General features: G+C 40.0%; 2 protein-coding genes across 2 annotated transcripts; one reads left to right on the top strand and one right to left on the bottom strand.

Moving 5' to 3' along the window:
• The first annotated feature begins 1,400 nt into the window (after window positions 1-1,400).
• Window positions 1,401-9,206, top strand: LOC311288102 (GTPase IMAP family member 8-like). Its single transcript, XM_084405352.1, has 6 exons — window positions 1,401-1,603; window positions 1,794-2,486; window positions 2,805-3,572; window positions 3,658-3,795; window positions 7,813-8,409; window positions 8,796-9,206. Exons 1-5 carry the CDS (start codon window positions 1,594-1,596, stop codon window positions 7,956-7,958), a joined length of 1,755 nt encoding a protein of 584 aa, XP_084261478.1. The 5' UTR covers window positions 1,401-1,593; the 3' UTR covers window positions 7,959-8,409; window positions 8,796-9,206.
• LOC311288104 (uncharacterized protein) lies at window positions 9,126-11,217 on the bottom strand. The gene is made up of 6 exons (XM_084405354.1): window positions 11,121-11,217; window positions 10,663-11,007; window positions 10,475-10,549; window positions 9,788-9,913; window positions 9,586-9,617; window positions 9,126-9,438 (listed from the first exon to the last, which is right to left on the bottom strand). The coding sequence occupies exons 1-6, from the start codon at window positions 11,152-11,154 to the stop codon at window positions 9,298-9,300; spliced, it is 753 nt and encodes a 250-aa protein (XP_084261480.1). The 5' UTR covers window positions 11,155-11,217; the 3' UTR covers window positions 9,126-9,297.
• Window positions 11,218-15,528: the final 4,311 nt, after the last annotated feature.

Raw genomic sequence — 15,528 nt, 5'->3', positions numbered from 1 at the left:
ATTTCTCTATGTACATTTCTGAAATGCACTTTCTGTAAAGCTGCTTTGAAACAATATGTATTGTGAAAAGCGCTATACAAATAAATTTGAAAATGTACAAATGCAGAACGTTTTCTGTGAGGGTTGTGTTTATGGTTAGAAGATAGAATATACAGTTTAAAAATCATTATGTCTATGAAAAGTCCTCATCAAGCATGGAAACCCAACACGTGTGTGTAGCCTAAATAAACTTTTTCAAATAGCCTACATATAAAAGTAGCCCATGTTTTGTTTTTTGTTTTTTATCAAACTCATACAGTATTACCTATAAGGACCCCGATATAGCTTTTAACATAGCAAATGGTTTGTAACATTTAAAAATATCTGAGCTTTACTATTTGTCCTTATAATTCCAATGCAACTGTTGTTATTTCTTTAAACAGCCTTTCTGTGTAACTTATTGTATGAGTGTTAATTTATTGTTCTGAAAGTCAAATTAAGACAACAACCCCTTACAGGCCTGAGGCTTAAAACAGAAGGTACAGCACTTATAGGACAAAAGCAGTCAAACACAGCCATAAAAGAGGACGAGTCCGACCACTCAAAACTGCAACATTCAATATGGCTGCTAGAGGAAAGCAAGTCAATTAAAATCTTTTCACTTTAGAAAGCACATGCACATTTTCTGCACTAACCTGTAAAATGTTGTTGTTTTTTTAGACTAATTTTGACATTTGTTTTGTACGTTATCTACTTCCTATTCAACAGTAGGAGCTGCACAGCTAAAAATAATGGTTGCCCAGGGGTGTTACTGAAATGACTCCAGTCCTGTAGGTGGCAGTAATGCACCCTTAAGCTGGCTTAAGAAAGAAAGAAGAGAAAAAACAGCAGTGGGACAGGGAGACTAAAGGGAGACATCTATACCAATCAAAATAAAGTTGGTTCTGTGAAGAATAGAGGAGGGAATAGAAAAGAAGAAATAGATATGGCCAGATTAAGAATAGGTCTCAGTAATTTGAATACAATATACATTTTTAGGGAAGCACCCAACTGGTTTTTGTAATTAATTATTGTAAGGTTTCAGAAAACTATAGAACTTACTTATGATTTGCAGGTGTATTTCTATTACCACAAAAAATATCCAATTACTCGATCAAAATAATCGATAGATTACCAAAATAATCATTAGTGACAGCAGATTAATGTTCCAGTTACAATGACCTACAACATAAACAATTCCTCTGGTATTTCAGGTTATTTCTCCATGTAATTTTCCAACTAACTCCCATGCTTAGAAGACAACTATCAGTACACTTACTTACTTAGAGATTTGACGGGGGTGGGGGGGAGGAGTGTTTTTGACCTATTACCGGTTTGTCCAGTTTATCAACATTAAACAACATGATCAAAACAGATAGTCCAATCATGCATCAGTTTTAGTTTCTCCTTCAATGGAAAGAAGCCATTTTATGAAATGCAACCATTTTCATGCACACGTTTTTTTGTTTTTGTTTTAATCTGCAGTAAAGACACTAAAAAAGGACTGAGAGAAGAATTGATCACTGAGAAGGATTCATTATTATTTCAAGCAATATATTTTATTTGGATTTTACAATGGCAGACGGTAAGAGACATCAAATGAAGCATTTTCAAGAAAAATTGTAGGATGTGGTGATTCTCCTTTCTCTTCTTTGTAATCAAAGGCTTTAAAATAATTTTCATGAAAATTAATTAAAAAAATATTTAGTAGAGCATAAACAAAATAAAAAAATAAACTGTGTCATCCTCATCCTCTTCCTGCTTTTGTTTTACAGAATTGCGATTAGTGTTATTGGGAGGACATCTGAGTGGTAAGAGTAATGTGGCACACTCCTTTTTAAATGTTAAATGTGAATCTGATCAAACGACCACACAGTGTGTGAAGATGGAAGGAAACACACACGGCAGGAAAATCATTCTTGTGGACACCCCAGGCTGGTGGAAGTGTTATCAGTTATGCGACACCCCAGAGCGCATGAAAGCGGAGCTTGTTAGGAGCACCAGTATCTGTCCACCAGGACCTCATGTTTTCCTCCTGGTGATAGAGGTTGATTTTGCTTTCTCAGAGAAGCACGGGAAAGCAGCCGAGGGTCACATGCAGTTCATTAGTGAAGATGTCTGGGATCAAACCATTATAGTCTTCACAAAACTCAAACATTTGGGTCACAAAACTATAGAGCAATATGTAGAACGTGAAGGGGAAAACTTGAACAAGCTTACTCAAAAATGTGGAAACAGATATGTTGGTTTTGACACTGACCTGGATAGAGATGGTTCCCAGGCGAAAGAGCTATTTAGGCAGATAGAGAAACTTGTTGCTGAAAACAATGGCCGTTTTTTTAAAGCTGATGCAAGAAGGCTGATGGATTTGGAGATTAAAATAAAAAATGTGGAAGAGAGAGCAACTGCCAGAGCACACCAAGTTTTGGAGAAGAGAAGAAAACTGGAAGAAATAAAAAGTGATGCCGGTCAGTCTCCAATTTTAGTTTGTTGTTATTTTACTCAGTATAACTATAAATTGTATTGCATAAAAATGATCAATTGTTGTTTACATTGCAATCAGCTGTAGCCTACAACATAGACACATACAGTATACTAAAGTCTCTAAATGAAACAAGTAAAGTGTGTTATAAAAAATAAAATTATATTTTAATAGTGTATTATAATATATTATAAATATAAAATATTGTATTATAATATAATTAATAATATTTATTCATAAATATTATAAATATTTCACAATTCTATATATTTTAAATATATTATAAAATACATATTTTCAACAGAAGCAGAGCATGATGTTACACCTCTGAATATTGTGCTGCTGGGCTGGGTCCTGTCAGGCAAGACAGTAGCTTGCAGTGCCATTTTGGGTGATCACATTTCATTTGACAAGACTGTGAAGTGTGTCAGAACATGTGGAGAAGTGAATGGAAGACAGGTCACTGTGGTGGACACACCAAGCTTTTGGAAATTTCTTCCGTATCAACTGAACGCAGATTCGGTGAATACTGAGATCTTGAAGGCAATGGATTCTTCCCCCCATGCAATCCTCTTGGTTATACCGGCAGACACGTCGTTTTTAGAAGAGCAGATGGAAATCATATTAGAAAACATGAGACCACTTGGTGAAAAGGTCTGGAGGCAAACCATGGTGCTCTTCACATGGGGAGTATTATTGGGAAACAAACCTATTGAGTACCACATTGAAAGTGAAGGGGACTCTCTTGTGAGACTCGTCGAGATGTGCGGGAACAGATATCATGTGTTTGAGAGCATGAGAGAAGATCGCACCCAAGTAAATCAGTTACTGGAGAAGATTGAGGAAATGATAAAGGAAAGTGCTCTGCTGGAAAGCAATGATGAACATCAGGGGAAGAAAAAGAAGTCCCAAGAAAGAGAAACCCTATCTGAGTGGCTTCGAGTTGAGGATGTCAAAAAATTGCTTAATGAAGAATGGGAGAGGAGTGATGCTCTGATGAAAGCTATGTTAAAAACAATGAGCCCACAAAGATTTGTCAGAAGTGGAAGAAGTTTAGAAATACCTCTGAATCGTATGTGTAATTTTTTGCAATAAATTATTTTTTATCTCAGTGGCTTATACTCACTTTAATTGCCTCATTATGCTTTTGCTTGCAGTTAGTGGAGAAGTAATAAATACAGAATTATTTATCAACAAACACCAGCTGAAAGATGCACTTGAGAGGGAATGGAATCGTCGGGAAGCAGTAGACATGGCTAGGAAACAGTATAAACTAGAACAACGGGATATCAATGGTAAGTACAGAAAAAATTATACAATTCACTAATTTGGAAGTTTGGCTGAGAGTGGCTGGTAGCTAATAAAGATCTATCTATCTTGGATCTATCACTTTCAATGATAGATCCAAGATGGCGGCGCGAGTACATCGCGAGGCTCGCGGTCTCTCCAGATTCTGTAATTTAGCAGTATTTTTCTTGCTCATTTCGGGTCTGTTCGTCCAGAACAGTTGTGCCTTAACATCGTACACCCAAGGTGAGCTTTTGGATATTGGTTTGCGAATTTCCGACAGTTTTATGGACAACCTTCGACTCCTTCCTGAGATCGCCAGATCACCCGAGGCTATGCACTCTGCCCGGCCGGGCGGAAGTGCTCGCAGGCGCCGGTGAGATCGTAAACAAAGGCGGGGGAAGCGCGGAGGACTAAGAGCTAAGCTAAAGCTAACACCACACCGGCTCTCTTTACCCAGCATTTTCCTTGCCAATGTACGGTCGCTGTTGAACAAAATGGAGGAGATTCGACTCAACATCACATACAGCAAGAGACTTTTGAACTGTAATGTTCTAATTTTCACGGAAACATGGTTAAACAGCGGAATACCGGACAACGCTATTGAGCTAGCGGGACGCCATACATTCCGGGCGGATAGAACATTAGATGGCTCCGGTAAGACCAGAGGTGGTGGATTGTGCATTTACATTAACAAAGCTTGGTGCACAAACTCTGCTATTGTTGGGAGACATTGTTCAGCTAACCTTGAGTTTCTCATGGTTAAATGTAGACCGTTTTATCTACCGCGGGAGTTCACTTCCACTATTATAACTGCAGCCTATATTCCCCCGGATGCTGATGCCAAGTTTGCTATGAAAGAACTTCACGCAGCCATCAGTAAACAACAGACCGTTCACCCGGAAGCTGCGTTTATTGTTGCGGGTGATTTTAATCATTCAAACTTAAAGTCAGTGCTACCGAAATTTCACCTGCATGTTTCCTGTCACACCAGAGGAAACAAAACCTTAGACCATGTTTACACAAACATGGCTGAAGCTTACGTCGCGACACCCCTCCCCCACTTGGGACAGTCAGATCACCTTTCTTTGTTCCTCACCCCCAAATATGCACCTCTGATCAATCGCGTGAAGCCATCAGTGAAGACCATCAAGGTGTGGCCTGCGGGGGCAGATTTCTCACTCCAGGAAAGGTTTCTACACACAGACTGGAGTATGTTTGCTTCTCAAGCCACCAGTGGCTCTCACACGGACATTGACTGCTACACCTCCTCTGTACTGGATTATATTAATACCACCATTGACAGTGTTACAACCCAGAAGCAGATCACCACATACCCAAATCAGAAGCCATGGATGAACAGGGAAGTGCGACTCCTATTGAAGACACGCAATACTGCCTTCAGATCAGGAGATGCACAAGCCTATAGCACATCCAGAGCAAATCTGAAAAGGGGCATCAAAGAGGCCAAGCACTGCTACAAGCTTAAGATAGAGGGACACTTTTCCAACGCTGACCCTCGGCGCATGTGGCAGGGCATTCAGGCCATCAGTGACTACAAACCCTCTCACTCCACCCCCGCAGCCACTGATGTCAACTTCCTGAACGAGCTAAATGACTTTTATGCTCGCTTTGAAAGAGACAACAGAGAAACTGCCACCAAGCTCAAATCCTCAGCTGACCACCCACCGATCACACTCTCCTCCACAGATGTCTGCAATGCACTGAGCAGGATCAGCGCGCACAAGGCTGCTGGACCAGACAACATCCCTGGACGCGTACTCAGGGCATGTGCGGAGCAGCTCGCTGGGGTTTTTACAGACATTTTCAACCTGTCTCTTGCCCAAGCAGCTGTACCAACATGCTTTAAATGCACTTCCATTGTGCCAGTGCCAAAACACTCCAGCCCGAAGTGCCTTAATGACTACCGCCCTGTAGCACTCACACCCATCGTAATGAAGTGCTTTGAGCGGCTGGTCCTGGCACACCTAAAAGACTCTCTACCATCCACATTGGACTCACACCAGTTTGCCTACCGTAGCAATAGGAGCACAGAGGATGCAGTCTCCATGGCACTGCACTCTGTGCTCACACATCTGGACAATAAGAACACTTATGCACGCATGCTGTTTGTTGACTTCAGCTCAGCATTCAACACTGTCATCCCAACTAAGTTAATAGCCAAACTTGGAGACCTGGGCTTCAACACCTCCATGTGCAACTGGATTTTGGACTTCTTGACCAACAGACCCCAGAATGTTCGATCAGGCTCCAACTGCTCCACATCCATCACACTCAACACTGGTGTACCACAGGGCTGTGTGCTAAGCCCGTTCCTCTACTCCCTCTTCACCTCCGACTGCAAGCCTGTGTACGGATCTAATTCCATCGTCAAGTTTGCGGACGACACTACGGTGATTGGTCTCATCAGCAACAACGATGAGACTGCCTATAGGGAGGAGATCAAGCACCTGGCCACATGGTGCACCGAAAATAACCAGCTCCTCAACACCACCAAAACGAAGGAGCTCATCGTGGACTTCAGGAAAGTGTCAAGAGGCACACACGACACCATCCACATCAATGGAATGGCTGTTGAGCGTGTCTCCAGTTTCAAGTTCCTGGGGATCCACATCTCGGCGGACATGACCTGGACAACCAACACCTCCAGCCTGGTCAAGAAGGCTCACCAGCGCCTTTTCTTCCTGAGGACACTGAGGAAGAATCAGCTTTCCTCCACTATCCTGGTGAACTTCTATCGCTGTGCAATAGAAAGCATCCTGACCAACTGTGCTACAGTGTGGTATGGGAGCTGTTCTGTTGCAGAGCGCAAGGCACTGCAGCGGGTGGTGAAAACCGCCCAGCGCATCACTGGGACTCCACTACCTGCCATCGAGCACATCCAGAGGAAACGCTGTCTGCATCGAGCTCGCAGCATCCTTAAGGACTCCTCTCACCCAGCCCACAGACTGTTTTCTCTCCTGCCCTCCGGCAGGCGTTTCAGGTGCCTCCGGACCAGGACCAGCAGACTAAAGAACAGTTTTTTCCCCAGAGCTGTCTCTTTATTAAACTCTAACCCTCATTGATCCCACTCCCCTCATATACTGATTGACTCTCCTCTCCCTCCTCACACCTGCCTCCATTTTGTTATTTGCAATACTACAATGTTCATTTGCACTGCTGACTGTTATTACAGTAACAACTGTTTACATATGCATCTTGCACTACTACCTTGACTGGAATATGCTCAATTTGCACTGCCGACTGTTTATTTACAGTACCGACTGTTTATATATACATTGCAATATCGTACCTTAACTGTAATATGCAATTACTTTCCACTGCACTTTCACTCGGATAGCTTCTGTCCAAACTTTATTTGCACTACTTTAAATCCATTGTTATACTGCTCATTAGCCTAACTTATACATATATCTATTTGTTAAATTCTGTTTATAGTAATAGCCATCTGTATATTATGCTCACATTCTGTTTATAGTAACAGCCATCTGTATATATATTCATAGTACATATCTATCTGTAAAATTCTGTTTATAGTAACAGCCATCTGTATATTATATTCAGTACATATCTATCTGTAAACATTCTGTTTATAGTAATAGCCATCTGTATATTATTATATTCAGTACATATCTAGCTGTAAACTCTGTTCACAGTAATAGTTATCTGTATATTATATTCATAGGACAATCTATCTGTAAATTTTTGTTTATAATAGTATTCAACTCTATATTTATTCAGTACATATCCATGTTCTGCACTTATGGAACCACTGTATATCCTGCACTTGCTGCTATTGCACTTCTGGTTAGACCTAAACTGCATTTCGTTGCCTTGTACCTGTACTTGTGTAATGACAATAAAGTTGAATCTAATCTAATCTAATCTAATAAAGTTCTGTGCTGCCAACAAACAGATTGCAAATTCAAAGTCACGTACTTAAGGTTCTTTTGAAAAAATGTCAAAAATGTCAGATAACCAAAGCTTTGTTTTATTTCCTTAAGCAGAGATGTCCTCATGTGCTGATGAAGAGGACATACAGATGTCTTTGGCTAAGGTGCATGACTGGTGTCAGAGGCTTCCTTTATCAGACTATGGAAGTGTTTCCAGCTATGAAGAACATGACAAGACTGAGCAGGATAGAGATTAATCATGAAGACAATCTGAAAATGCATGTTTAAAGTTTCAAATTTTTGTCATGCAGTTATTATCATAGAAATGCATGTCATTTTCATTAAAAACAGATTGTACTTTTTATTATCTTTCACTTCATTGATCCATTAATCTGCTTTAACAAACATAGCTGGGTGCACACTGTGCGATTTTGGCCGCGATTTGGCCGTCTGAGACAAATTTTGCAAATCCTAAAAGAATCCTCTGATCCTAGACTAAAATCTGAAGTCTTTGAATGTTAGTTTGACATGTTCACCGACAGCCGATTAATGACCGTTGCGATCAAATTTGACCTCTGACGAAATTCTGACAGTGTCAGAAGATTTGACTCGCAGTCCTGCAGTGTGACTTCTCCTACTATGGCCGTCAAATTGTTCAATTGTTCGTTTTTCAAGACAAGCCGTGACCTAAATTAAAGGACAAGTTCGGTATTTTACACTTAAAGCCCTGTTTACAGATCGTTTCTGATGAAATAGAACGTTAAAGATTAAAATTTAAACACATGCTGCTGTCCCGAGAAATTTAGGTTTCTTTCGCTTTCCCCCCATTTTTGTGTGAGTATATCAATGAACACCCCTGACCACTCGGTGAGTTTCACGTCTTTGTAAACGAAAGTTTAATGCGTTTTATGAAGGATTGTTCCAGTGCACCTATCCAACCATTGTGGGGGTGGGGGGGGGGAAGCGAAAGAAACCTAAAATTCTCGGGACAGCAGCATGTGTCCAAATTTTTATCTTAACCGTTCTATTTCATCAGAAACGATCTGTAAACAGGGCTTTAAGTGTAAAATACCGAACTTGTCCTTTAACGTTAGAGATTTCATTGTAGCCACTATTTCAATCCCATGTGTAATGCAGATCACGTCCGTTTTTAACGCGTCTTGACTGTCCTACAGTCTGACATTAATGACAACTGAGATCTTATAGTGTGGCATGGCTTACAGCGATGATCACGTACAGTCTGTGTCCTAACTACACGAGACGAGACGTGCGATAAAAGGTATCTTTTCCATGTTAATCAGAGTTTTTGTCCTAACCACCCGCGATGGCGACACGCGACGATTCTATTTTAGAAACGGTTTCTATTTTTCTGCGACGTCGCGGCTGGAACAACAAACACAAAGTGTGGCAATGATAATCTCAGGGACTGTTTATGTGCTTAATTTAATGTTAAAAGCATCCAATGTGACTTTGAAAATGATCATTTATATCATTATCATTTGTAAGATGATACAAATCATTCATCTTTTGAAATATCAATAATACATGTTTATAAAAAGGCAAATAATTTTGTAAAGATAAATGTCCAATCATCTGTTAAATCATGTGATCAGTCGGCTTGTAGTTCACTTCACTGTATTCAGATGTTTTCACTGTATTCAGTCTGTTGTTTGATCTTCTGGCTGGAGGGACGGAGGCAAAACTCACTGCTGCATAATTCACATCTGAATCTCCAATCTGTTAAAAAAAAATGTATAGCCTATTTTTTTCTTTTCTGCTTGAGAAGCAAATTACATTACTTATGTTAAAATGTTTAATATTCAATGGATTAGAAGTACATATTATAGTACAGAAGAAAATGTATTTTGTATTTTTGAAAATTACCTCACATGACGGAGATGCTAGATTTGTAGATCCTTCAAAATTTGTGGAAAATTTTAGTTAAACTTTGACATACACATTTGTGATTGAATATTTAAAGTGTTTGTACAACATATCTGTATATTAGACTGTATACAACTTTTTCTGGATCAACAGCCTATTCAATTAAACTCTTAACTGATGGAAAGTGTGGGTGGAATTTTACCTCTATGCTTGTTTCCCCAGCGTTTGCAGTGAACAACAAGGAGTGTGACAATTACTATCACAAAAACAACATTGGAGGATATCAAGCAAAGTAACACAGGATCCCATACTTTTTGATTATTGCTGTCTGAAATGGAGAAAAGATACAAAAATAATTTAATAAAGCACATTCTGCTCATAGTAAAATTCGTTATTAAAATACTGTGAATATACATTACTAGAACTGCTAGCTATGTGTTGTGAATATACTTTTTCATGACTTGAAACTGTATATAGTAGCCCAAAAAAATATTTTAACACTCGAACCATATACTTAAAGATAAATTAATGACTTCGCATTAGATAACAAAGTGTCAAATCAAGTGGGACTCGTTTTAAAGAAAGATAGTGCAAGCACACTTTTCAAGCAAAACATTTTCACAAAAACATTTAGATTGACTTGACACATTCAACTTGAAGAGAACTGACTTCATACATTTACTTTAAAAAAAACATCTTGTGAATCATTGCTGAAACTTTGCTGTTCTTGTTTGCAGAATCCACTTGGTTGGATATTTTGTTGTGTAATGCAATGAAATTCATGCTATTTTAAGCGTGGCTTAAGGATGCAAATACTTTTTAGGGCCACTGTTGTGAGAGTCACCAAAGCAGGTTAACTATAAGTCATAGTAATTTAATGAATAATTACCGTTATTCTTAAAAGTGGTTCCATTCACAACTGGTGTCTTCCCACATGCCACATTAAAGTCTTTAGATTCAGTTCCTTTGAAATAGCAAATAAACATGTCAAGACTCTTTTGGTTTTAAACAAGGACTGTTAAATTGTTTAAGTAGTTTTCTCCAACACAAAATCTTTACAAATTGAATCTATTTTACCTTTTAGCATCAGATATGTTCCGGAGATAAATTCTATTAAATTCAAGTACATCGTCCCACAATAGTATATTCCGATGTCCTCCTTGGTCATAGCTGTGATGTTCAGATGAAAAGATCCTTTGCTTGCTGAAAAATTTAATCTCCCATTTTTAAATTCATCCTTAAATTCTATATCATTCCAATAATTGTATGCAATAGGCCGAGGGATCTGCCCAATGCTCTGTTTATACCAAACCATTGTGTTGCCATAACTTTTTTTCGAGAAGCATTTGATTGTAACATCATCTCCCAGCTGGAATGTTTGTAACAAGACATTTTCACCACTGTGATCAGGTCGGACTCCAGCTAAAACAGAACAGTGAGGTTTCATTTAAACACTAAATATATGCATACATGGAACTGACTAATAAATACATATACATTTAGACAGTGGAAAGAAGGGGAAAAAAGCTACTTACGAGCCCAAAAGATCAAAATGGCCCAAACGATCATGTTTGAAGCAATGGATGTGTGAAAATGCTCTTTAGAAGACTTGCATGTGATGTGATTGGTCACTTTCAAACCAAGACTTGAAAGAGTGTGATTGGTTGAAATCAACCTGGTGTCTTTTACCCCACTCCCAAATTGGAGCAAAAGTGTTAGTAAAGATATGAGGTGAGGACCAATGCCTTTGACACTATATTCTCTGCAAAAATAATCTGGTTTTGTTGAGCTAAATTGCTCTGCTCCTGGCCCGAATTTACTTTGAAATATACACAAATAAATGTGAAGGTATGTTACAAGTCAGTGGTAAATCTCACAGAGAGACAAAAGTGCTCAAAAGAGCCTTTTTAATTCCCAACAAGGCCAAAAAAAGGAAAGACTGGATAAAAAAAAGTGAATTTAACTAGGCATGTGTTCATGTGTGGGTAATATCAAAATCTTCTCTTAGACAAAGTATGTGAACAGACCTGGAATCAAGTGAGTCCAAAAATTAAAACTGCAGTGAAAATCCTATATCTGTCCGTCTGTCCATCCATCCATCGATGTTATATATTGTTGATCTCCTCTACCTTTAAGATAAATCAAAGACTCCACACAATGAATACAAAAAGCACATACAATATGTGAACTTGTCACAAATCTTTTTTTGTTTGTTTTGTTTTGTTTTGATGAAGTGCTGCATTGTGTGAAAACAGTTTGTGGTTTTCTTGTTTTTCTAAAGATGGCTATCAGAAACGACCACCAACCACATCAGCACCATATATAGTACTCATAGAGAAACAGGTCACAGCAGGACGGACAAACATCCTGTGTGCACATGTGAGTAAAAGTGCAAGCGCAATTCTTAAATCATAGGTATGACTGCCTGAAGTGTTTCACGACCACAGTGTTAATTCATCGGAAAAGTACGAATGCAGGAGACCATTGCATATTCAAGTGTGCATGAGTGGGTGTTTGAGGCAACCACATGTTACACATGTGACTGTGGAGAAAAACTGTAACCTTTTTTTTAAATAAAAATAAATAAAATAATAATAGATCACTAGATGAGACTATAGAAATTAGGTAATATTTTCTTCTCAACTTCACATTGAGTATGTCATTATACACAAGAGCACACTTATAGATGAGAATCCACATATCAGGCACAATCAGAGGTTTTATTTGGGTCATCTATTGAGCAATAAATCCAAGCAAACCTACTCCAACTTTGACTACACTAGTGTTGATGAATAATATGCTGTTATACAGGACGTCTGCTGCTATTCATCTATTTGGAGAGTTGTTTATATATAATAATATTAGCATAATATTATAAAATGATGTAATATATATATATATATATATATATATATATATATATATATATATATATATATATATATATATATATATATATATATATATGTATATGTATACACACACACACACACACACACACACACACACACACAAATTGTGCCAACTTCTGGGTGTTATTTAAAATTAAATAATTGATTGTCCTGTAGTTATGTTCTGTAAAATTAATAAAATCTCTAATAAACTCAACCAAAAGAGTACATACATTTTTTTAAAAATAAAATAACAAATGTAAAAAATATTAAAATATTTGTACAGACCCTCCTGATAATTATTATAAAATTTGTCTTTGTGTTTAAAACAACTGTTTTAATTTTTTAAGCTTTAGCTCCCTCTTGAGGATGGATCCAGCTAATGATAAATACAATAACCAACAATACAGAGAGAGCATTAAAAGGATAGTTCAACCAAAAATGAAAATTCTGTCATCATTTACTCACCCTCATGTCGTTCCAAACCCGTAAGACTTTCGTTCATCTTCTGAACACAAATAAAGATATTTTTGATGAAATCTGAGAGCTTTCTGTCCCTCCATTGACAGCTACACAACCACCACTTTGATGCTTTAAAAAGTTCATAAAGAGATCGTAAAACTAATCCATATGAATTGAGCAGTTTAGTGCAAATTTTCTGGAGAGCCTCGATCACTTTATATTATGAAGTTTAAATTTAATCTGTTCATGATATAAAGCGATCGTGCCTCTTCAGAAAATGCAAAACCGCTGCTTCAGTTGACACAGATCCAAGATGGTCGTAACCCACCACACATTTAGGGTACAATGAAGTACGGGCTCATGGAAGCCAGACTTCATATCGGCTGGAGGAAACGGCTAGCACGCGTCCTTCGCCAGTAGGACTGCGACGTACACACACAGGACAGGAGCACTGCTCAACACCTAGGTGTGATGAATCTCACAAATTTTTAGGAGCATCTCTGCTCAACACCTAGGTATGATGAATATCACTGAGCCTGGGCGGAAGCCGAGCGAAATCAATCGCAAGCCGAATCTGAAGGTACCGTTTGGGGCCAGGCTGGACCCTTTGGAAGCATTTTAGGCTTCCATAAAACCGGGCCAGGGGCCAGGGAATCACAGACGTACCCGAGGTGGGGCAGCGAGGTCGAGAACAGGGACCCGGCTCAAAGGCCCAAAGGCGGGGTCTGAGTGTGCAGTGCAACACTTACCTGTGATGACCGGGTCCTCGAACCACTGCCAGCTGGCGAACAAGAGAGGGCTGAAGGGTGCAAGGCTTTACAGGGTCGCACACAGGCAGACTTGCCCTCTTGGGACCCAGGAACAGAGGAATTTGCTATTTCGTTGAAGTATGGGTACCGCTTGCTCCATCTTTTTTTTTTTTTTTTTGAGGAGCCAGCACTGGAACAGACACACACACAAACAAAGACTCCACCCGGCCCTCATCTGGGGGGAGGGAGTGGATCGGTGACCATCGGATTGGTGACCGCAACGGATACCTTATGCTCTACTCTAACCTCTTCTCCAGACAACATTTGCCCTCTCTCCTGCAGGCCTGCACGCGCTACCCCCTCTAACCCCTGGTTGTCTGAGGTTCTTTGTGAACACCGGACCGAACTCAGGGCAGCGGAGAGGAAATGGCGCAAATCAAAAGACACATCTGACCTGAGTATGTATAAATCTCTCCTCTCTTCCTTTTCTGTTGATGTTCATGCTGCAAAATCTTCATACTTCCACAACAAGATCAACAGCTCCTCTAACACACAATCACTCTTCAAGACATTCAACTCTCTCCTCTGTCTACCTCCACCACCACCCGCCTCCTCTTTAACTGCTGACGATTTTGCTAACTTCTTCACCAACTAAACAACAACTATCAGCAGTCAGTTCTCAGCTCGACAGACACAGGAACCCAGACCGACCCCTTCCACAGCCAATAACCCTCTCTCCTCCTTCTCTCCGCTAACCGTGGAAGAAGTGTCTAAACTTCTCCTCTCCAACCATCCTACCACCTGCCCTCTAGACCCCATCCCCTCACACCTTCTACAAGCCATCTCTCCCACACTTCCACCAGCACTCACACACATCATCAACTCATCCCTCCATACTGGCACTTTCCCTACTGCATTCAAGCAGGCTCGGGTTACTCCACTGCTTAAAAAAACAACATTAAACACATCACTTGCAGAGAATTACAGACCTATCTCTCTCCTACCATTCATTGCGAAAACACTTGAAAGAGCTGTTTTCAACCAAGTAACATCCTTCTTGTCTCTGAACAACCAGCTGGATGTCAACCAATCCGGCTTCAAGAAAGGGCATTCAACTGAGACTGCATTACTGTCGGTCACAGAAGCCCTACGGATCACAAAAGCTGCTTCCAAATCCTCAGTTCTCATTCTCCTGGATCTGTCAGCTGCCTTCGACACTGTGAATCATCAGATCCTTATGTCCACCCTCTCATCACTGAGCATCACAGGAACTTTCCTCCACTGGTTTGAGTCCTATCTCACAGGTAGGTCCTTCAGGGTCGCATGGAGAGGTGAGGTATCCAAAACATATCAACTGACCACAGGGATTCCTCAGGGTTCAGTTCTTGGACCCTTGCTCTTCTCCATCTACACCACATCACTGGGACACATCATACAGGCACATGGTTTCTCCTACCACTGCTATGCTGATGACACACAGCTCTTCCTCTCATTTCAACCAGATGATCCCACAGTAGCTGCACGGATCTCAAGCTGTCTGGCGGACATCTCGACATGGATGAAAGAACATCACCTGCAGCTCAACCTGGCAAAGACTGAGCTTCTCGTCCTCCCTGCCAATCCGTCTCTACAACACAACTTCACTATCCAGCTAGATTCATCATCAATTACCCCATCAAGGTCGGTCAGAAATCTTGGAGTAACATCTGATGACCAGCTGACCTTCACAGATCACATTTCAAAGACAGCTCGATCATGCAGGTTTGCACTGTATAACATCAGGAAGATCAGGCCTTTCCTAACTGAGCATGCAACACAACTTCTCGTCCAGGCCCTGGTCA

The sequence above is a fragment of the Rutilus rutilus genome (assembly GCF_951802725.1).
Source record: "Rutilus rutilus genome assembly, chromosome: 3".
NCBI lineage: Eukaryota > Metazoa > Chordata > Actinopteri > Cypriniformes > Leuciscidae > Rutilus > Rutilus rutilus.
Note: the sequence above shows the minus strand (reverse complement) of the source record. Positions and strands in the feature narration are given on the sequence as shown.

Excerpts from the sequence above, each read along its gene's own strand:
- LOC311288102 (XM_084405352.1), top strand. Across the intron at positions 3,573-3,657 it reads TTTAGAAATACCTCTGAATC|TTAGTGGAGAAGTAATAAAT; the intron begins GTATGTGTAATT and ends TTTTGCTTGCAG. Across the intron at positions 3,796-7,812 it reads AGAACAACGGGATATCAATG|CAGAGATGTCCTCATGTGCT; the intron begins GTAAGTACAGAA and ends TATTTCCTTAAG.
- LOC311288104 (XM_084405354.1), bottom strand. The coding sequence starts at position 11,154 with ATGATCGTTTGGGCCATTTTGATCTTTTGGGCTC. Across the intron at positions 11,008-11,120 it reads CATTTTGATCTTTTGGGCTC|CTGGAGTCCGACCTGATCAC; the intron begins GTAAGTAGCTTT and ends GTTCTGTTTTAG. Across the intron at positions 9,914-10,474 it reads AACCACTTTTAAGAATAACG|ACAGCAATAATCAAAAAGTA; the intron begins GTAATTATTCAT and ends TCTCCATTTCAG.